The sequence below is a fragment of the Lacerta agilis genome, chromosome 11, assembly GCF_009819535.1.
Source record: "Lacerta agilis isolate rLacAgi1 chromosome 11, rLacAgi1.pri, whole genome shotgun sequence".
Classification (NCBI taxonomy): Eukaryota; Metazoa; Chordata; class Lepidosauria; order Squamata; family Lacertidae; genus Lacerta; species Lacerta agilis.
This window is the reverse complement of record NC_046322.1, coordinates 59607200-59628887: the sequence shown is the minus strand read 5'-3', so window position 1 is coordinate 59628887 and position 21688 is coordinate 59607200. Positions and strand designations below refer to the sequence as shown.

The 21688-nt window shown below is 44.2% G+C and overlaps 1 protein-coding gene across 3 annotated transcripts in view; it reads right to left on the bottom strand.

The window, feature by feature from the left end:
* ALDH1A1 (aldehyde dehydrogenase 1 family member A1) overlaps positions 1-21688 on the bottom strand; it is a 60255-nt gene that overhangs the window by 25472 nt on the left and 13095 nt on the right. For 2 of the 3 annotated variants that reach the window (XM_033163851.1, XM_033163853.1), the window contains exons 2-3: positions 17276-17349; positions 1356-1460 (exon numbers count right to left, since the gene is read on the bottom strand). In XM_033163851.1, the coding sequence (XP_033019742.1) occupies positions 1356-1460; positions 17276-17349 (179 nt within the window). Of the gene's footprint in view, positions 1-1355; positions 1461-4456; positions 4558-17275; positions 17350-21688 lie in introns of those variants that run through there. The other variant, XM_033163852.1, reaches the window with a different exon arrangement.

Here is a 21688-nt window from a genome sequence, read left to right as displayed (position 1 = left end):
CCCCAAATGTTGAGTAAATCACTGGCACAGTTTAATTCAAGATTGCTCAAGCAGCGGACCCACCTGATTTGTAACAATCTTTAATCTGGGGAAAGAAGCTGGTGATAAAAGGAAGTGAAAGTTTATCCATATTTCTTCTTTAGAAATTGCTCTAGGATCAAGGTGGGGGCAGTTTGGATGATATTATAGGCACTAGCCAATCAGCACTGCATGTAACTAGCATCTTCTACATACATTCAGAATCAGGATTTATTTTTAAAAAGAGCTTTTTAAAAAGCTCACTTGGGTTGGACACAATAATCAGGCGTCCAAATAGTCCTCTCTGTTTTAAGGTTGCCATATTTCAAACAGTGAAAATCTGGACAATTGTTGATCTTTTTTGGCACATTCACACAAAAAGTAAGTTTTTGAGCTATTTTTTAAGGAAAATCACAAAAAATGACACTGCCAACATGCCGGATATGTCTGGCAAATTCTAGACATATGGCAACCCTAGTCTGTTCAAAACATGTTGCATTAGTCTTCTTAGAACCCTTCTTCAGTTCTCTGTTGTTTCAAGGATGGGTGCTCAGCTCAGTCATCCCATTAGCTGGCAGCCCATCCTGGGTCAGGATAGTCCCATTCTTAGGACTTTTTGCAATTGAGCCAGAATGCCGGGGGCTGCGTTCACACCAGGAGCTTAAAATGCAGCAAGGTCACACCCCTCCACACTCCCCAGCTGAATTTCAAATCACATTTTTACATTGCTGTACACACTAGAGAGGGGGCAGCAATGGCTTCACCCTATGCTTATCACCTGATTTATTTCCCCATCCCTGCAGCCCCTCAAACTCTTATTCAATGAAGCTGTCACCTGCACCTGCATAATGGATGTTTCAAATGTACACGCCTCAGTTTAACTGTGGCTTAGGTTTCCAAATTGGATGAAAGCTGGTTTGAGAGAAAACACATCAAACAACAGTATTCATCAAGAAATGTAGTTTATGGCAAGTGTCATGTGTGCTTGGGTTTAAACACCAGTGATGGGAGGGCACTGGAGTCAGAGTCAATGGTAACGTGCACACAGCCCCAGAATGTGGCTTTGATTCTCCAATCCTTGGACAACTGCCACACCTTGCCACACCGTGTGGCTGATTTCATGGGATTGTAGAGTTGGAAGGGACCACAAGGGTCATCTAGTTCAACCCCTTGCAGTGCAGGAGACTTTTTGCCCAAACCCACAACCCTGAGATTAAGAATCTTGCTCTACCAAGTGAGCTATCTCACAATGCCATTATTTCTTCTCCCCTAGACAGTGACCTGGGGCAGAGGTTTACACCCAAATAAAGATAAAGTCCATAGAAAGGAAAATTTACCTTATCTCCTTCTGAAACATCACAAATTTTCTCTCCAGTCGCAGGGTTAAGGACTGGGAATTTTTTGCCACTAGCTGAATCATGCCATTCATTGTTTATAAATATCTGCAAGGGAATGGAAGACAGACGGATAAATTGATGACATGATGTGACTCCTTATCCCATTTCCATCCACTGAAGTGTTGCAAAACAATGCATCTGATAACCAACAGGGCATCCTGGCAACACTAGGAGTCACTATGACTTTATTGAAATGTATTAATTGTTTTGATTAATTTGTTGCTGTAGTTTTGTTTTATTTTGTATGTTGTTGTATCTTATATGATATTGATTGCAATGTTTGAGGTTTCTAAAAATATTATTGTTATTATTTTGAGCCACTTTGAGTTCAAAATTTGTTGTTGGAGAAGCGGAATACAAACATTAAATCAAATCAAATCAATCAACATTTTTATTTTTCCACCCTGCAAAACACACAACTTTCTGAAATGAAAAAACAACACATAACAGTTCTTGTTTAAAGAAATGTCATAACCAGGAACTATTTAGAGAGAGAGAGAGAGAGTTCAGAACTATGCCCTCCACACAACTATATCCCCTGTCACAATTTTTAAAAAAGATACAAAGAGAGTGCTAATCTCTGGTATCTTTTTCAGATCCTCCTGGCTCATGTTGAGTTGCACTGAAAATACCGGTAACGCCATTAAAACCAAATGTGTTCTCGTGTGTGTGTGTGTGTGTGTGAGAGAGAGAGAGAGAGAGAGAGAGAGAGAGAGAGAGAGATTCCTGGTTTCTGAAAACAAAGTGGTTGTGTAAACTGATCCTAAGGCTGATTGGTGGAGATGGCAGGCTCTTTACATGCACAAATTATTTGTTTTACACTGAGGAGATGGAATTGAAAATATTTTTTTTCTTGTCAATATTTTTTTAGCAACTCACTTGACTTCTAAAGATCCCCATTCCACCATTCCACTTGCTTGTTAAAACCACCTTCTATTTCCTCAGCCTTCAGGGGACCCTTATGGACCTCCCGACAGCACCCACATCTCCTCATGCAGTTGCATTTGCCCCCCCCCCCCGCCATCACCAGGGCAAGAGCAGTAACATTGCATGGTCAGGCGGAATCCCCCCCAAACCCCGGGCAGCCCCTGAGGGAAATAACGACACAGGACAACGTTCTATGGGATTAAAATTGGCCACAACTTTATTAAGCTTCAGATGTAGGGAGACCTTGGCTCAGGCATTGGGCGTTTATCCTTCCCAGCCCCCCAGCCGGGGTTCTGGGTAATTTCAGGGTTATCCAGCATGTGTGGGTATTGGGCTAGCTCTGGAGAACATATGTTCAAGCAGATAGCCCGCCCCCCCTGTTCGCCGCCACTGGAGGAGGAGGGAAATGACGACCTCTGGGTGTATGGCCAATGCCTCCCCCCTAAGACCCCTCTAACGGGAACCCTGGTATCACTGCCACAATGGGGGCGGGGGTCACCACCCCACACTCCCCCTATTTTAGGTAGATGACTAAAGGATTCTGCCCAAGGCCTGCAACCGCCAAAGTAGTGACAAATTGCTACGGGAAAGGCGAAACCTGCCAATGTAGGGAAAGTCCTTTCCAGCCCTTCAACGGTGATCTTGACATAGCAGCGCCTGTGTGCCTGTGTGGCTGTGGAAAAAAAAGGTTAACCTGCAAAATAAACTTTAATTGAGGGAGTGGAGGGTGGGGAAGCTCTGAAGCCAATGGCTGCTTCCCAGGTATGACACAACTTCTATTGTGTGCACTGTGTATCCCTCCTTCTACGTGGCCAATCCCCCCGGCAACACCTCCCCAGGCAGGATTGGGCGGCTGCTGGAGTAGGCGGAAACCATAGGTATCCAGCCTGGATAGGTGGTGCCAGACCCAACTGCGAGGAGCTGCACCATGATCCAAGGGGGCTACTCGCAACCACGCAAAATGTGCACCCCATTTGATGTGGGGAAGGGTCATTATTGACTGTCCTCCTCCCCAGCACTCTGGGTGCTATCATAGATTAGGGCTGGCAGGGATGCCTAGCCTGGCTCACATCTGTGGTGGCTAGCTGCCATTTTAATTTACCCAGAATGAGTTGCCTCAGGACAATGCTAGGGCAGCACAGCTGAGACAAGCTGGTGAGGGATCTTTCTGAACAGGTGGGGCCTTTGCCAGGGCCCAAGCAGACTGCTGGCACCGGGTCTGTTTTCTCTCTTGCTCCCACATGGTGCCAATATAGACAGAACCCACTTGTCATGTACAGCATCCCAGGAGGTGCTTGATACCCTTGTTTCTAGTTCCTCCCCAGGGCAGCAAAATCAGGAAGTGCTGTCAAGTGCCTGGAAGGTCACAACTGCCTGGCTGGATCCCATGCTTTCCTTAAACTATTTTTGTTTTACATCGGATGTCCCACTGCCACCATCCAAAGCTGCTCCCCTCCAGTGTCATTCAAGTCCTTGTCATGAGTGAAGCATGTTGCCTCACTTCCTATTCACCACAGTTATTATTATTTATATTTATATACCTTCATTTCCTCCAAGGAGCTCAAAGTGGTGGTTTCCCCCTCCTTGCTTTATCCTCACAACAGCCCTGTGTGGTAGGTTGGCCTGAGAGACAGTGACAGTGGATGGTGCTTCTCCTCAGGCAGCCCCTACGTGTGGCCTCGGGGACCAAGGGCTCATCTTCTGCCTGCACCCATTTACCCAGTTTCCCCTCTCCATCGTCCCCATATCTACATGTAGGTGGGCAACCTGTGAATGTCAACCCCAATGAGTGTTGGCTGTTTTCAAAGGCGCGCAGAATGGCTGGGGGTGGTGGTGGTGGTGGTACTCTCCTGCTCCCATATGTCTGTCTGGGCTGGTTGAGGAGAGGGGACACCGGATGCACCTGGACTTTCCTCCTCTGTCTCCTGTTCCTTTCCCAATCCTCCCTTTGCCTCCTAGGCTTCAGATGCACCATGAAAACAAAGACAAGAGTGCCAGTATTAGTAATAATATTATCTTAAACATATCATGGTTTTGAGCAACCCAGAGATCATACTCATTTACTCAGCAGCAGATGTAAGATAGCTAAAGCATTTTGCCTATGCAGTTCTAACCTTTAAGCAAGCAGGAAGCGGATGGTGGCCTAAATCCTTTCCAGGGAAACCGATAGCAAAGCCCAGATGTAGATTAAAAAACATAAGGGCAGAACCATGATCTGTTACGATGAAAACTAAACTAGGCACAAGATAGCAAGCAGTGTCAAATAATGAAATCCCACGCTTGGCAACAAGGTGCACTCCCAAAACGAGAGAGTGCGTGAAACGTAAATATTAATATAACAGTGCCATGTGATGCAAGGGTAAGTCAAATTTGTATCTGTTTATGAAAAAAGACAATTGTGAAACATACCTTTTTTGGAAGTTCTTAGTGCTACTTTTAGGCCACTGACTCAAAGGCTTTTTATATCAGGTACCGTGTGTTATTTCCTCTTCTCATCACCTCCAAATGACAGCTTGACTGCAGCACAGCCAACATGGGCAAAGCTAGATGACATGTTAGCTATGTGCCCTTAAGTGCAGGGTTTTTAAAATATACAAATTCCCAGAATGGGCTGCCTGATCATCTAGACTGGCATCTCACCACAGAGAGGGGCTTCTGCTCCTTCCCATGACTACCAGTACCTTCATGCCATATTTCTGGAAATAGTAGGAAACTGAGCCCCAGCTTTTTTCTTTTTGTAATTCCTCCCCTTCATCAATGTCCAGCTTGCTCTCGGTTGTGGGCCCCCAAGAGCAGAGGGATTGCAGGTTCAGGAGGGACGGTAGCTTTGCTGGGTTCAGACCCAGACATTCCAGTTTTTTAAAAATAATGGATTAGATAATAGGAAAAAAATAATAGGAGATGGGACAGGCAGTGGGGGACGGGACCTCTGCCTGCGAGCCCGGAGGATAAACAACACTGAGCAAAACAGACAAACAGTCTGACCTGGTAACTGTAGAGCGCAAGTAGAGCCCCACTGGAGCAAGTCAAAGGCCCATCTAGTCCAGCATCCTGTTCTCAAAGCAGCTAAGCAGAAGCCTAAGGGAAGCCCCCAAGCAAGGCCTGAGCACAACTGGGCTCTTTCTACTTGTGATTTCCTGCAACTGATATACAGAGGCTTCCTGCTTCTGTCGGTGGAAGCAGAAATAGCAGCCATGGCTGGTAGCCATTATTAGCATTATCGTCCATCCAAACAACTTCCTATGATCCTAAGAACTGTGCCTTCCCCTCATGAGTTTGCAGGGGAATGACAGAGGGGTAGGGAACTCCTTTTTTTTGTTGAAAACTTTTTATTAATCTTATACAGTATTATACAAAAATGTACAGTAAATATTCCAAATACAAATATAAATAAATAAAGAAATTTGAACAGAAGCCTGTAGTCCCATTTTGTTGTGCTTCGTTGTTGCTCCATAGCTCTTTACGCTTTATCTTTATCTCTAAACCAACATTCATATTGTTTTTCAATAGTGTTCAATTAGCATTTACCATACAACCATTAGTCTTAAGCCACACCTAAAAATAACATCATCCACTAAGCTAGAGATAATATACATGTAAATAAATAACTACAGGAAATAAAAGAAGAAATGAAGACCTAATTAATAAAAAGCAAAAAGGAGAAAAAGAAAAAAAAGAAAAAAGAGAGAGAAACACCCCCCACCCACCAATAACAAAACAAAAACATATACCAAAACGACAAAAATCAATGCTAATATGTGATCCAAACCCAGTTGACTTCCTGTCCACCCCAAACATATTACCAATTCTTACTTATAAGTGTAGGTCGACAAGTCCACATATCTTTATTACATCATCATTCCACTACAATATCAATCGGTACCCTGTTATCATATCATCTTCCTCTTTCTATCTCCAAGACTATTGAAAGGCTGGCATAGCTATTTGTCCCTTAGTATATTTTTGTACATAAATTGTATATGTACCCCATTTTTCTTGGAACTTTTCCCTTGAAGAGAGGTAGGGAACTCCTAGGCTTTTGAAATGCAGGGAATGGGTCACGCTACCACACTCATCACTTTTCTTTCTAATATGTCTTCCATGGAAGCTGAGCTCCCTTGTGCTAAGGCAGAATGCATGCCATTGTGAATGACATATCACAACTGACGGGCAGAAGAAATGAACAAATAAGCAAGCAGGATCATCATCAACAGCTGTTCTGGGCCTGTCTGAACTGGTCCTCTTTGCAAGAACAAGTATTCGAAAGCACAACATGGATGAGGTGTCCTCTATGGTGTTTATTTTGCTAATTGTGGGTTTAGTTTCCTCAAAGGGCTCTCTTGTACAAGTCTGTGACTCACTGAGTTTGGATTTTGGTAAAATGAAAACATGTTCAGAAGACTTTGTGTGTCTAACATTATTCAAGTATGCAAAATGTTTGTGTGTCTTCCTATCCATCTATAATAGGCGGCTTACATTTGTCTTCTCCAAAGTCCCTGTCTCCTCTGCCCTTTTTGATGGCTGTGATGCCATACAAGGAAAGGTGCCACAGCTCCACTGATTGCCATTGGCTTAGCTGATCCAATGTTCACAGAAGGAGGCCTTGTCCAGGAAGCTTACCACTAGGAAGGTGGCCTTGGGAGATACTTGAATGCAAAGCTCAAGGTCCATGCTGAGCAGCTTCTGGTAAATGAAGCCAAGCAAGTCTTTCCCAGACCAAGCATAGCCAGTTGATGCCCCCATGATATGGATATGGCCTACAGAAGCAGAACAATTGTATTTCGCCCTCAGTGGCTTTACCAGATTTGAACTGTGTAGAAAAAGGTTGCCAATAATTTAACTCATAAAGAAAACAAAGAGTTTAATGTCTGAGTTCTTTCAGACTTAACACCATGGGCATACAAATGACCACCTTTCACAGCATATTGGTTTAAGAGTCTTATAGTTTTCTTTCTGCTTAGTAAATAATACATTTATGTTGCCTTTCAGCTTAGCTTCCCAAAGGCAACAAAAAAGTATTTTTTCAGTCGCTCTACATAACTACAAATTAGTACTGTGCAATGCAATCCACAGCAAAAGGAAGTTCCACTGAATTCATTGAGATTTACTCCCAGTTAAGCCTTTATAGCATTGCAGCATAAATTATTTTTTTAATTTTTTTAAAAAAAGCTAGGTTGAAAGTGTAACAGAAAAATTCAAAGGACAACATTATTAGTTGAATAATCATTATTTAACTCCGGAGCATAATCAAGTAAAATATTTACTAGTGTATGTATATCAAAGGCCATTTCCTGAATTCCTTACTAACCCAAAACACACATGAGTCTTATTAAGGGCTTCTACTGGCTTTTAGTATGAGTTTGGGGCATGGAGGGAAATCAGGAATGAACCCTGATTTTGGAAAATGAACTGAATCTAGATGAAGTTAGTTGTGCTTAGTGCCCATTGAAATCAGTGTCTGTTTGTTTTAACTTAAATCCCACCTCCCTGCTTGCAAGTGGGAATACATGGAATTAAATGGATTTCATCCCAATTCTTATGCCCAAACTGCTATGGCACATGACAGATAGACCTATCCATGCTGACTTTAGGTATGTGATGAAGTAGCCAGGCGATTGTTTCATTGTACTTGCCATCCACTCTGGCATATCGTCATAGCTGACAAATAAGGCCCTCTTTTTCATGCCTGCCTGGGGCTACAGCGTGGGCTTTGTCACTAATATACAGGATGCCACTAATATATGGGCGGTGTAGCCTGGACCCGCAGTTCTGGCTATGGCCCAGAGTTTGTTCAGGGCTCTTGCTTGCTTCTTCCTTGGTTGTCCTGATCCCCAGGCGCAAAGGAGGGCCCGTGTGAATGGTCTGATGCAGGTATACCAAGGAAGGATGCCCAAAATGCCAGAATGACTAGCTCCAGTGCTGTATCAGAAGAAGGTGTAAACTGTCAAAAGTCAGCAAAGCCTTGCTGCCTTGACAGAGAATGAAGACCAAGACAGCAGGCATTTGTCCCTTCATCCCACAAATGTAACAGTCAGGCCAGCAGTGTTTTGTGTGGCTGCTGGTGAAGTTTCTTAACCATCACCATGAACACACCAGGTGTGTAATTGTGAATGCTATTCACCTGGATTGGTGGGGCTGGGGCAGCACCAGCCCCCGAGGCTGTTTCACTTTGTTGTTGTTGTTGTTTACTCATTTAGTCGTGTCCAAGTGACCCCATGCCAGGCACTCCTGTCTTCCACTGCCTCCCGCAGTTTGGTCAGACTCATGTTGGTAGCTTCAAGAACACTGTCCAAACATCTTGTTCTCTGTCGTCCCCTTCTCCTTGTGCCCTCCATCTTTCCCAACATCAGGGTCTTTCCCGGGAATCTTCTCTTCTCATGAGGTGGCCAAAGTATTGGAGCCTCAGCTTCAGGATCTGTCCTTCCAGTGAGCACTCAGGGCTGATTTCCTTAAGAATGGATAGGTTTGATCTTTTTGCAGTCAATGGGACTCTCAAGAGTCTGCTCCAGCACCATAATTCAAAAGCATAAATTCTTCGGCGATCAGCCTTCTTTATGGTCAGCTCTCACTTCCAAACATTACTACTGGGAAAACCATAGCTTTAACTACTATACGGACCTTTGTCAGCAAGGTGATGGCGATGTCTCTGCTTTTTAAGATGCTGTCTAGGTTTGTCATTGCTTTTCTCCCAAGAAGCAGGAATCTTTTAATTTCGTGACTGTTGTCACCATCTGCAGTGATCATGGAACCCAAGAAAGTAAAATCTCTCACTGCCTCCATTTCCTCCCCTTCTATTTGCCAGGATGTGATGCGACCAGTGGCCATGATCTTAGTTTTTTTATGTTGAGCTTCAGACCATATTTTGTGCTCTCCTCTTTCACCCTCATTAAAAGGTTCTTTAATTCCTCCTCACTTTCTGAATAACACCTTGAATAACTCAGGGAAGCTATGGACAGGTCAAGATGTTTCACTTTAGACTTCACCAAAGGATGTGCAGCAGCATCCTTCCCTCACCTTCTCTACCTGAAGGCAATTCCCCTTCCCCTTCTTCAGTTAAGGTGCTATCCTCAGCTTCGGGATCCCACCCTGATGGTGACTAGCCTGATGGAGCAATAGCTTTTACCCCAGGACGCTGCAGCCGCATCCACTTTTGCAGCAAAGGTGAGCAGCTGCTTTTCCTGCCTCTCTAACTTTCCAGCTGAATCCCCTACAATGTCATCAGACTCTCTAGCCTACCTCTCTTTCAAATTGGAACCAGTGAAGGTGGTGAAGGTCCTGTGTGAATGTCTGGAGGTGGTTGGAGGATGGATGGCGTCTAACAGATTGAGGTTGAATCCTGACAAGACAGAAGTACTGTATTGGGGGTGTGGAGGACTCCCTGGTCCTGAAGGACCAGTTGCACAGACTGGGAGTCATTTTGGACTCACAGCTGTCCATGGAGGCGCAGGTCAATTCTGTGTCCAGGGCAGCTGTCTACCAGCTCCATCTGGTAAGCAGGCTGATACTCTACCTGTCCATGGAGTATCTCACTGGAGTAGTGCATGCTCTAGTTATCTCCCACTTGGACTCCTGCAATGTGCTCTACATGGGGCTACCTTTGAAGGTGACCCAGAAACTGCAATTAATCCAGAATGCGGCAGCTGGACTGCTGATAGGGAGTGGCTGCTGAGACCATATATCTCTGGTCCTGAAAGACCTACATTGGCTCCCAGTACTTTTCTGAGCACAATTAAAAGTGTTGGTGCTGACCTTTAAAGCCCTAGTTACAGGTAGGTAGCCGTGTTGGTCTGCCATAGTCAAAACAAAATAAAAAAATAAAAGAATTACTTCCAGTAGCACCTTAGAGATTAGAGCACCTTTATCTTCTTTAAAGTCCTAAACGGCCTTGGCCCAGGATATAGGAAGGAGCGTCTCCAACCCCATTGTTTGATGTTTTATTGTGTTTTTAATATTCTGTTGGAAGCTGCCCAGAGTGGCTGGGAAAACCGGGCCAGATGGGCGGGGTATAAGATAATGATGATGATGATGATAAGCCCTCTGGTTTCTACCTCCGCAGTGCTATTGCTACATCTCCGCCGAACACACCCTTACTATGCTGGTTATCCTGATCAACAGCTGCTCTAGGAGGGGTTTGTAAAGCAGAATAGATATATGAGAAGTGTAAATATACAGTGGTGCCCCACTAGACGAATACCTCGCTAGACGAAAAACTCGCTAGACAAACGGCATTCGCTGGCGGAAGGCTGCCCCACAAGACGAAAATGTCAATGGGGCTGCCTCGCAAGACAAATTTTCTTTTCGTCGCGAAAAGTAGCGGTTTGCATTGGTGCTTCGCTAGACGAATAATTCGCTCTACGAAGACACTCGCAGAACAAATTATTTTCGTCTAGCGAGGCACCACTGTATAGCCAAATTGGGACAGGAAACACGGTGGTTCCAAGGGCTTGGAGTGTGGTGGCACCACTTATTAATGATTTTTGTCACAATTATATCAATAGGATTGCTTTTTGGTGTTGTTTTGTGCATTGTTGCGGATTTTGCTTGGAGCTGAGTAGCAAATTCACCACACATCTTTGTGTAGAACCAAACTGTGAAAATGTTTCTAAAGGCCTGTAAATACCATCTTGGTAGGCAAGAGAACCCCAAGACTAACTATTATTTGCTGCAAGAATGAGCTCATATATGTTTATCTGCTTGCTTTGATACATGCTTATCTGTGGACTTTGGATGCTTGGCTCTTGGCCTAGGGAGGGGAGGCTTGGATGCCTGCCACCCCTGCCTTCGTGAGCCAGGTGGGCCAATGGGGGTTTCTAACCAAACTGACACATGATGTTTTCTGTATAAGCAATGCACAAAATGCTTGCCCAGGGGCAGGCAGTCATGATGAATGTTTGCTGTTTTCGTGTCTATCCTGAGTCTGTAAAGGCAGTAAGGTTTATGGCATTGCACTGAAGCTTTCGCCTTTTCATAATAAAGCACTAGAATGAATCCTTTTGGCAGTTTTGACATCCTTTTCTGGAATCCCTGATCTGTGGATCAGGACAATGGCATACTGCTGTCTGCTCCATCATTCATTCGATCAGAAGCAAAAGCATCCTAAGGAATGGGATCAATGGGTTGCAGGCTGCATATGGATGAGGGACACACTGAAGTGGAACTTTATTGTGCATTAGACTGAGTTGTGGCACATCTGCCCCCTAAAAGGCAGGCTTGGCTATGCCTGACACTTAAGGGCTAAGTTTTCATCCCATGTTCACACTTCAGTATGCCTCTAGAAAGACAAAATGGATTAGGATTCGCATGCTAAATGTGTGCCCATCTTTCTTTTTAAATCATTAAAAGCCCATACAGAATCAGTCATACAATTACAAAAAAAAGCTGCGCTAAGCAAGCAGATACAGAATTTTTCTAACTCAGAATGTCTACTTCTGATAGATAAAGTGAGGATTGTACTATAATTCCACCCAGATTTCCTTACTTAGCCTTCTTTTTAAGGGGGGGGGGATGTGTTCTTTGCCTAATGTTTAAATCCTGGTACTGTTCCTTTAATGCTGCTAAATGAGGACTCATTTGAGACTCATTTGAAACCATGGCTTTTGTGGATATATCAAATTGCAAAGTCCCAGGTAGGGAGTAGAGAACAGAAGCTACTACAGGTCTTCTCTGGACTGTTTCAGGTCCCATTTCCCTTAGAGACACTCAAATTCATTTTGTTCTTTACCTCTGCCAGTCTCAGCTAGTGGCAAATAAGTTGCTGAAATTATAAGTGGGGTGCTTCAAGTTCAACACTGGCTATCTATTTATTTCGATCTGGGGAGCCTTGTCAATGCCTGTATTGGTTTCATGATCCCTCGTGTCACCATCACAGGAAGTAAAATATTAGGCAGTTAGTGGGCATTATGGAAATAATGTGTGGTGGTTAATCTGGATTTGGACATAGCACATTTTAGAAATTCCTATGCTCACTAAGTATTTTATTTTGGACATAATTCAAAGGGAAAGCCTGCATTTTTCACCCCTCCTTCTTCTTTAGAGAAAAGAAGTAATAACTTTATACCTTCAAAACACACCCACACCCACACACCCATACACCACTCTCCCTACTTTTCTGGAGTGTTTTATAATCATAAAAAGTTGAACACTGCTGCCAGTTTCTGAAACTTGTTAAATATTACCAAACTCTCACCACATCTCTACTGCCTTATCGAGGAAATGCAAACACCAAGATGGGCACAGAGCAGTCAGCGCAGGTGCAGGTGAAGAGGCTGCAGAATTAGGTCCCTCCACAGGGTGTTTCCTCCAAGCATTTACCAAGGGGGAACTATTTGATTTGAGAATAAAGTCACAACTCCAGACCTTTTCCTAATGCTTTCAACATTCCAGAAGAGGACTCCCACATTTCTCCTTCTTTTCTTGTGAAATATTATGCATTTGGGGCTGTGATCCAGCCAAGACTGCTTTCAATGCGAGAGTGTTGAGCACATGCTTAAAGGTGAGAAACTGTGGCTTAGGGCTGACCGGTATCGAAGGGAAGGAGGGAGGGAGGGAACCCACCCTCACGTTCCTGCCCTTTTGCCTTGCACAGCACTTCTCTGTGTTACTATCAGCAGGTGATCCTTCAGCAGCATGCAGATAAACTTCAGTCACCTGCCAGAGTTTGCACACCCAACTGCTGTGAAAGGCACAGACTGGCTGTGTCCTACCTGCCCCCAACTCACAGCTATCTATGGTCAATAAAGTGATAAGCAAAGGGCCCTGCTAGTGATTCTCTTAATTGCACAGCTATTTTCCTTTCTCCTTCAGATGACCTGAAAATCTTCAAAACGTTTGCTGCCAATCTGGTCAAAGTCCAGAGATACTTTTTGTTTCAGCAATTGTACTCTGATGCAAGGAATAGCAACATGCTGGTGGTAAGATGAGAGAACTACTTTAGGGGTTCGATAAGATAATACCTTTCTGCTTATCTGTTTGTGCATAAGCATGGAAAGAATTTGCTATGATATTCTTTGCTTCTATGGCAAGCTTGTTTGCAGCATGGATTTTTTTTAAGGCAGAGGATTTAGCTGGATATATGGAAAAAACAACGAAGAGTCTTGTGGTCCCTTAAAGACTAACAAATTTATCACAACGTAAGATTTGGGGGCTACAGTCCACTTCATCAGAGATATGAAAAGGTATCCTCAGTTTCAGGTACATATATACTTGATGGTTAGAGGAGGTAAACTGTCAGATCCAAAGTAAGTATGGGAGGTGGTAATTTACCTTGTTTGCAGAAAAGCGGGGCTGATAGCACAGACATCCTGGCACTGATAAAGCAACTAACACATGTAGTGTGATAAAAATCCATTGTGCTGATTCAATCCACAAGTTATAGCAGCCGGTCTACCAGATGGAGGTGGTAGACAGTTTCCCTGGTCACAGAATTGACCCACGCCCCCATGGATAGCTGTGGGGTCCAAAATGACTCCCAGGCTGTGCACCTGGTCTTTCAGGGGCACGGTTACCCCGTTCAGGACCAGGGAGTCCCCCCACCTGCCTGCCCCCTGTCCCCCAAAAACAGTTGGACTAGATGATCCTCAGGGTCCCTTCCAACTATGATTCTATTCTTGTGCTGGCCCCAAGGGTTTGTCCATGAAGCGAGGTCCAAGTCCAGTCCTGGGTCTAGGGGTCCAAAGGAGGTCAGTCCGGCGGGGAGCGAGGCAGGGAGCAGGTCAAGGTTCAAGGCAGGTTCAGGCACAAGGTTGCAGGTTGAGCACACGCTTGCAACTAAGTTGCTCACGCAACTTGGGCTGGGTCTGGCTGGCTTTTATCTGGCCCTATGCTTAGGGCCGCCCCGATCCTCTGGAGACTCGCCTCTCCTCCGGGCCTGGAGGCGAGCACTCCTCCTGCAGACACTTAACTCCCTTCGCCTCTCTGCCCTGAGCCTCTGTAGCTCAGGAGAGGCTGGTGGGTTACTGGACCCAGGGGATGCCTCAGCTTCCTCTGCAGAGGCTGGGAGTGGAGCACCTGCAGGCAATGGGTCCTCCCTCCCATCAGGAGCCAGAGCAGACTCTGCTGATGCCTGCACCTGGGGATCCAGCACAGGTGGGGATCCTTCAGGCTCAAGCCCTGGCCCCGGCTCAGCTGGTTCTGGAGGCGGGGAATCCTGTGCAGGCTGGGATCCCTCAGGTTCAGCATCAGAGTCTGACTCCCAGGCCATCACAATTCTATTCTATTATGTGCAACCCTTGAGATTCATTCACCTGATCAGCTTTCAATGATATGCCATCAGCTGCCAACATGGCACTTCTGAATTCTCTTATAAGACAAACAGGCTTTTCTCTACACAACACTACTCTAAAATGGCAACATGGCAATATAGAAAAAACAGTAGGTGGACATTTTAGCTTCCAATGACACTGCAACCAACATAACGTGAATACAGGAACTTCAAAAGAAGACTGCAGCGGGAAGGTTAAATGCTGTCTTTTCTGGACTGAAACTGCAGAATTGATTTAATTTTTTTTTTAAAAAAATCATTTTACCAATGCCAGGATGTATGTTGTGTGTGTCTGTATGTATGAAAGGCCCAGTTAATAAGATAATTATCACCAGCATACTTTTCTGCATTTTGTTTTCTTCTCACTTCACTGTTTACAATCCTTCGCCCATCCTACATTCACATATGCATGCACACACCTGCAACTCAGGATAACATGTCATACATGTGATGAAGTAGTTTGCAGTCCTTAAAAGCTTATCCCATAACTGATGTTAAGGTGCCACAAGACTCTTTGGGTTGCAGTCAATGCTGCATGTTTTGAGCATTGTTCTGCTCATGCAGTGTGACTTCCCCTTCCTTCACACTCCCAGTATCTGCTCCAAAGGGTCTCACAGCCCACTGAGGCAGATTTTGAGGGTGCACAGGAGCCACATGGGAGAGGAGAGGGGGGAGTTTGGTTGTTCAAGGGGAAGTCTGTTGTGTGAGTGGAATGGCAGCACTGGATACAACACAATGTTGTTTTTCTTTCAAGAGCTTCTGGAAACTGGATATACAGGTTCATTATGTCCTTGGAATATAGGAAGAACATGAAAACAATCTAGTTTTATTTTGAGAATCCTTCTGATGCCTAGTACATTAATGCCTGAATACTAAATAGGTTAGCTTGAGTCTAGCTGCAGCCAGGCCCTATGTAACCAAAGATTCAACAGAGTGGACCGGGCTGCACATAGGAATGTACATCCCCACCCCACATGTGCAGTGCAAATACAGATTTCATCAGGTGTCTCTCACCCAGATGCCCATCCACACATGATCTAAGGAGAAAACCATGAATGGAAGCTTGCTACAGAGGAACACCATTGCTGAACTGCAGTAACTATACAACTACCCTATTTTTCGCTCCATAAGAAGCTCTTTTTTCCTCCTAAAAAGTAAGGGGAAATATCTGTGTGTCTTATGGAGCGAATGGTGGTCCCTGGAGCTGAATTGCCCAGGGGCCAAAAGAGGATCATGCTTTTTATTTTACAAAAAGGGGCTGTTGAAAGGACCCCGCTCAGCAGCTGATCAGCAAGAGATCGGGAGAGGGATAAGAGTCCTGGGCTCCCTTTCAGCCCCGCCCCCTTGCCCAGGCCTGCTTTGTTGAATGTGCTGCAGAGGGAGGTGGTTTGTTTCCCCAGCGACATGTGACTGGCTGATTAGATTATCTGTCTGGAAACTGTAGGAAAGGCTCCCTTTCCTTTAGAAGCTGCAGAAATGTGAGTTGAACCATATAAAAATGGGGCTTTTCCTCTTTGCTTTCCCCCCTTTGCAAAAAAGCTGCAAAACTTTTAGCTGATCCTCAAAAAACCAGGGCTTTTCCCTTTGCAAAAAAAGCTGCAAAACTTGTAGCTGATTCTCAAAAAACCAGGGCTTTTCCCTTTGCAAAAAAGCTGTAAAACTTGTAGCTGATTCTCAAAAAAACCAGGGCTTTTCCCTTTGCAAAAAAAAGTTGCTAAACTTTTAGCTGATCCTCAAAAAAACAGGGCTTTTAGAGGAGGAAACTCAGAATTTTTTTCTCCTGGGTTTCCTCCTCTAAAAACGAAGTGCGCCCTCTGGTCCGGTGCGCCCTATGGAGCGAAAAATACGGTATATATGTATGCACTTCTCTTCCAGGTAGGTAGGCTATGCATGTGTGTTGTTCACATTTCAACATTTCTGCTGGATTTCCCCCAAGAAACTGTGCAACCCTACACACGTCTACTGAGAAGTGAATACCATTGTGCTCAGTGGTGTTGACTGCAGAAGATTGTAGTCTACATGTTTTAGGAATGAATTGTAATTATAAATCAATGTTACATTCCCTAATACAGTAATATATTCTGATTTTCCCCTTTGCTGATTTTATCTTTCTCTCTGTAAACCATTAATACTCTGTTATAATCCAGTCCTGAAAACACCGCTGTGGAAGTAATGCTATAATTTCTGCAGAACTTGTTTCTAGGCACCAATCAAATCCTATACACATCTCCCAAAACAAAAAAGCCCCAATCTCAATGCATACTTCCTTCAGAGTAGGTGCCACTGAACCCAGTGAGTCTTGCTTTGAGTAAACATGCGTAAGATCCATCCCAAGCACATATGCATAGGTCTGCAAATAGTACCATGGTTAAGGCTGAAGCCCTAAAATGCTTTGGGCTCACAGAATCATAGCTTCAGACATAATTCACACAGAGCAACAATTGCAACCATTCTGAAACAGGATGGCTGTCAGCAGCCACACTCTGCGGAAACAGGGGAGATCATCGGGGAATAAAGCTGCAGTGAGATCCATAGGTAAAAACCGGCAACAAAGTTATATGCACTGAGATCCACAGCTAAAGTGAGAACTGCACAGACCCACAGCAATAAGACACAAGGAGATTGCCTAAGTGGCAGAGCTTGAGGGAAATTAATCCACATAAATATAACTAACCTTAGTATACTGAATCTTCAGATCCTTGAGGGGCTCTGGCAAAGCCGGGGCAGTTGACATGTTTGGACTAGTTCCTGAAACACAGGTGAAAGGAGGTTGTAAGAAAAGTTCAGTGATATTTGCCCTGACTGAGCACTTCGATTTAATTGTGCCTTTTTATCTGAACTGGCTATAGTATATTTGCATGCAAGGGTATGATTGGACGAACAACTGCACAGCACAGAGAGAAGGGGGGGGGAACTACAGCTGATGTGTAACACCTAGAAAAGCAGGCTGTGTACTTGGGTGCAAAAGTCCATATGAGGTCGGGGGGCATTCTAGATGTGTGCAAATAGCAGCCTGCTCCTTTTCACCTGCAAGAATAACTTACACTCAGAAACATCAGTATAGATAAACTAAAAAGAGTTCTGAAGATATTTCAGTGCTTTGGAAATTTACACAAATATATACTGTGTGTGTGTGTTTTAAATAGTTCCTGTCCTTCTAGCAGTGACAAGATGGGCAAAAATCCAACAGGTTCAGCTTTTCCTGGCAGGAATTGCTGTGATAATATTGAAAAGAGTGTTTAATTTGAATATGTCAAATCAATGCATTTTCAATAATTCATGGAAACATTCCAGGAAGCAGGAAACCATGCTGGCTTTTGCAGCAAAACCAACTAAGTGGCCTTGCAGCACTTTTAAAACAATCAGATTTTGTGGTTCATCAATAATATCACCAGGACGTATTATTCTTAGTTAGATATACAAGCGTGTGCACTCCAGAGTGCAACGCCATGACTGCAGTGTCAGAGCCCACTGTGTGCATCTGGCCTGTGGGGGGTAAAACATCACCCACAGCTCCAACCTTTAGGTAGTACTGCCACCACGCTGCTTCTAAACTTCCAGGCTAGTGGGTTGCAGACACACAGTCTTCAGGCTCTTATTGTAGGAATTGGGAAATCTCCAACTGGCACTAGAAGAAAAAGTCAGACCATCTTCTCCAGGTTTCCTGTTTGCCAAGATCTTGGAGCACATTACTGGAGGCAGCCTGGCTCATGTTAGGTCTAATGACTAAGCAACCATCCAGCCTCCAGTATTCCAAAAGAATACAGAGTTTATTTTAAAAATAATGAATAAGGGAGATAGAGAGAAGAAGAGTTTATGAAAAACCAAACCAAACACGAACTCAGTACCTAGCAAGCTTATTACTTCACTACACTGTGAGATTCAGGTTATAGGACTATAATATACATGGAACTCCAAGATGGTCTAATGAAGACAAAAACAAGTCAAGTATGGGCAGCATATTTGGTTCAGTTTGGATTTTTGTGAGACCCGACCTAATTCACAGTTCCTGCTGAAACAAGATGTGAACTGAAGCAGGTATACTTTCTGAAATTTTGTGAAACCATTCTTCTAGCAAATAATAAGCACAAAAATGTGTACATAGAAAAGTATAAATGCATTATTACTGAAAATAATGGCATATATAATAAAATAACACATAACATAAAAATGCATTGTATAAGAGGAAATTGCTTGCAAAATAGCATACAAAAATGGATATGTATTAGGGAAAAAATCACACTAAAATGCTCATAAATTTTCATTTTTATCATTTATTAAATTAATATTAAATTACAAAGATCACAGGGTGGTTCACACAACATAAACATACAAAATGAAAACACAAAACACACAATAAAACAAAAACAAACCAATAACACCCCACCTCACAAACACATTTAAAAGGCTATACTGTATAATGTTTATTCAGCTCAAGTCCTGGTTATAGAGAAATGTTTTCACTGGGCACCTAAAGATCTGTAATGAAGGCATCAGGCAAGCCCCCCCCCCCCCCCTGATGAGAGCATTCCATAAACAGGGAGCCATTGCAGAAAATGCCAGTTCTTATGTTGCCGCCCTCTGAGCTGCTCATGGAGGGGTCACACGAAGAAGGTCCTCAGATGGGCCGGTCCTTCTGGTATTGTGGTTCTGAGCCACTTAATGCTTTATAGGTCAAAACCAGGGCCTGGAAACTAATTGGCAACCAATGCAGTCATTGGCATTATATGCTCAAACCGTCTTGCCCTGGTGAGCAACCTGTCTAATGAATTCTACACCAGCTGAAGTTTCCAAACAGTCTGTAGACCCATGTATAACACTTTGCAGTACTATAACCTAGAGGTTACCAGAACATAGAGAGCAGAACTCAGGCTATCCCTGTCCAGATAGTGGCACAGTTGGGCCACCAACTGAAGCTGATGGAAGGCACTCCATGCCACCAAGGCTACCTGAGCCTCAAGTGACAGCAAAGGATCCAGGAGTACCCCTAAGCTACATACCCACTCCTTCAGAGGGAGTGTAATCCCCATCAAGACCAGGCAACCTCCCAGCCAGCCAGTCTAGGGAACCACCCACTAATAGTGCCTCAGTCTTATCTGGATTGAGCTTCAGTTTGTTGGCTCTCATCCAGTCCATTACTGAGGCAAGACAATGATCCAGCACTTCCACTGCCTCACCTGCAGATGTAAAGGAGAAATAGAGTTGCATGTCGTCAGCATATTGCTGACAACCTCCTCCCACCTCTGTTTCAGGTAGATGTTAAATAGCATAGGGGATAAAATCAAACCCTGAGGAACCCCATGCTGAGGATTCCACAGAGCTGAAGAGCATTATCCAAGCATCACCATTAATGTAGGACCATAGAATCATAGAGTTGGAAGAGACCCCAAGGGCCACCCAGTCCAACCCCCTGCCAAGCAGGAAACACTATCAAAGCATTCCTGACAGATGGCTGTCAAGCCTCCGCTTCAAGACCTCCAAAGAAGGAGACTCCACCACACTCCCTGGCAGCAAATTCCACCAGAACCACCACAAAGCAGTGCCAGAAGGATACTATGGTTGATGATATCAAAAGCCGCTGAGAGGTTGAGGAGAATTAGCAGGGACACATTGCCCCTGTCTCTCTCCCAACAGAGGTAATCATACAGGATGGCCAAAGCAGTTTCTGTGCCGAACCTGGGCCTCAATCCCAATGGAATGGATCTAGAAAACCAGTTCCCTCCATCCACTCAAGAACCTTGTCCAAGAAGGAAAGATTGGCAACTGGCCAGTACTTACTTACTTAGTGTGGATCTACACACAGGGGGGAAACCCCCCCCCCCCACTAAAAATAAGTCAGAAATTAAATCATTATAACAAAAGAAAAAAATGCTATGTAAAATTTGCATAGAATTTATTCTCTCTCTCTGGTGCCATCTGGTGTTGCATGTTTATAACAAATTCAAAACACTGTTTTTGGACTAATGTAGCTTAGTCCTTAGATTTTTCTGAATCCATGGAGGGCTTCTTAAGGAGCGGTCTTACTACTGCCTCCTTCACGCAGGCAGGAACCACCCCCTCTCGTAAAGAGGCATTAACCATCTCTCTGGCCCAGCCAGTTGTCCCCTCCCTGCTAGTTTTTATCAGCCAAGAGAGGTAAGGGTCCAGAGTGCAAGTCCTAACTGATCCAAACACATTGTCCATGTCCTCAAAACTTACTAACTGAAATTCATTCAACATAACAGCACTAGACAGTGTTCTGGACACCCCATGGACAAACAAAAACCACAAATTGATTGCAGAAATGAACTTGAGATTAGGAAAATGACAAAGTGAAACCAACAGATCTGTCCATTTCTCATTGCAGAGGGGGGAGTCCAATCCATGGGAGGGAACCTAGGACAGCAGAAGGCAGGTCATGTATGCAGGAGACCTTCAGAGATGGGTGCTTGGGGCAATTACCACTTTGTCAAGGTAGGAGAGGTGGTGTCCACTGGAAGGATTTTGTGAAAGAACAAGCGACATTTGTGCAGGGCATTGTGGCATCAGGTTTGAAAGTTAGTTCCTTAAAGATGCATAAGACTAGGCAGTCAAGTTCTGGCAAACAGCAAAACCTTTCTCCTGACTATGCATTGCAGGCACCTTGTTCAGTCTCACCCCCCCCCCAAAAAAAAGAAGATCCAAAAATATTTAGGGAGAATGCTGCATTAACTGGATTTCTGCCACTTAAAGGGACAATTTTTTTATTTGGGGGGGGGGGAGATGGCAACCTTACTTGTGAAATGCATGCCATGTTGATTGGGCTGCCTTGCCTTTCTCCACACCTGTACAAAATGTTCTCCCTCCCTCCATGACTGACATTTTTTTTTTTTGCTATAAACTAGATGCAGGGTGTGGTAATGCTCAGAAACATCAGCAACGTTTTGAAGTCCTCAGCTTTGCCCTTTAGCCCTGAATATTGCAACACAAGAGCGTTGGCACAGAGCTGTTCGCCTTATAACCATAGCTGTCAACCTTCCTTTTTTTGCAGTGGGAAACGGCACTGGAATAAGGGAATTTCCCGCAAAAAAGGGAAAGTTGACAGGTATGCCTTATAACATATCTGGCT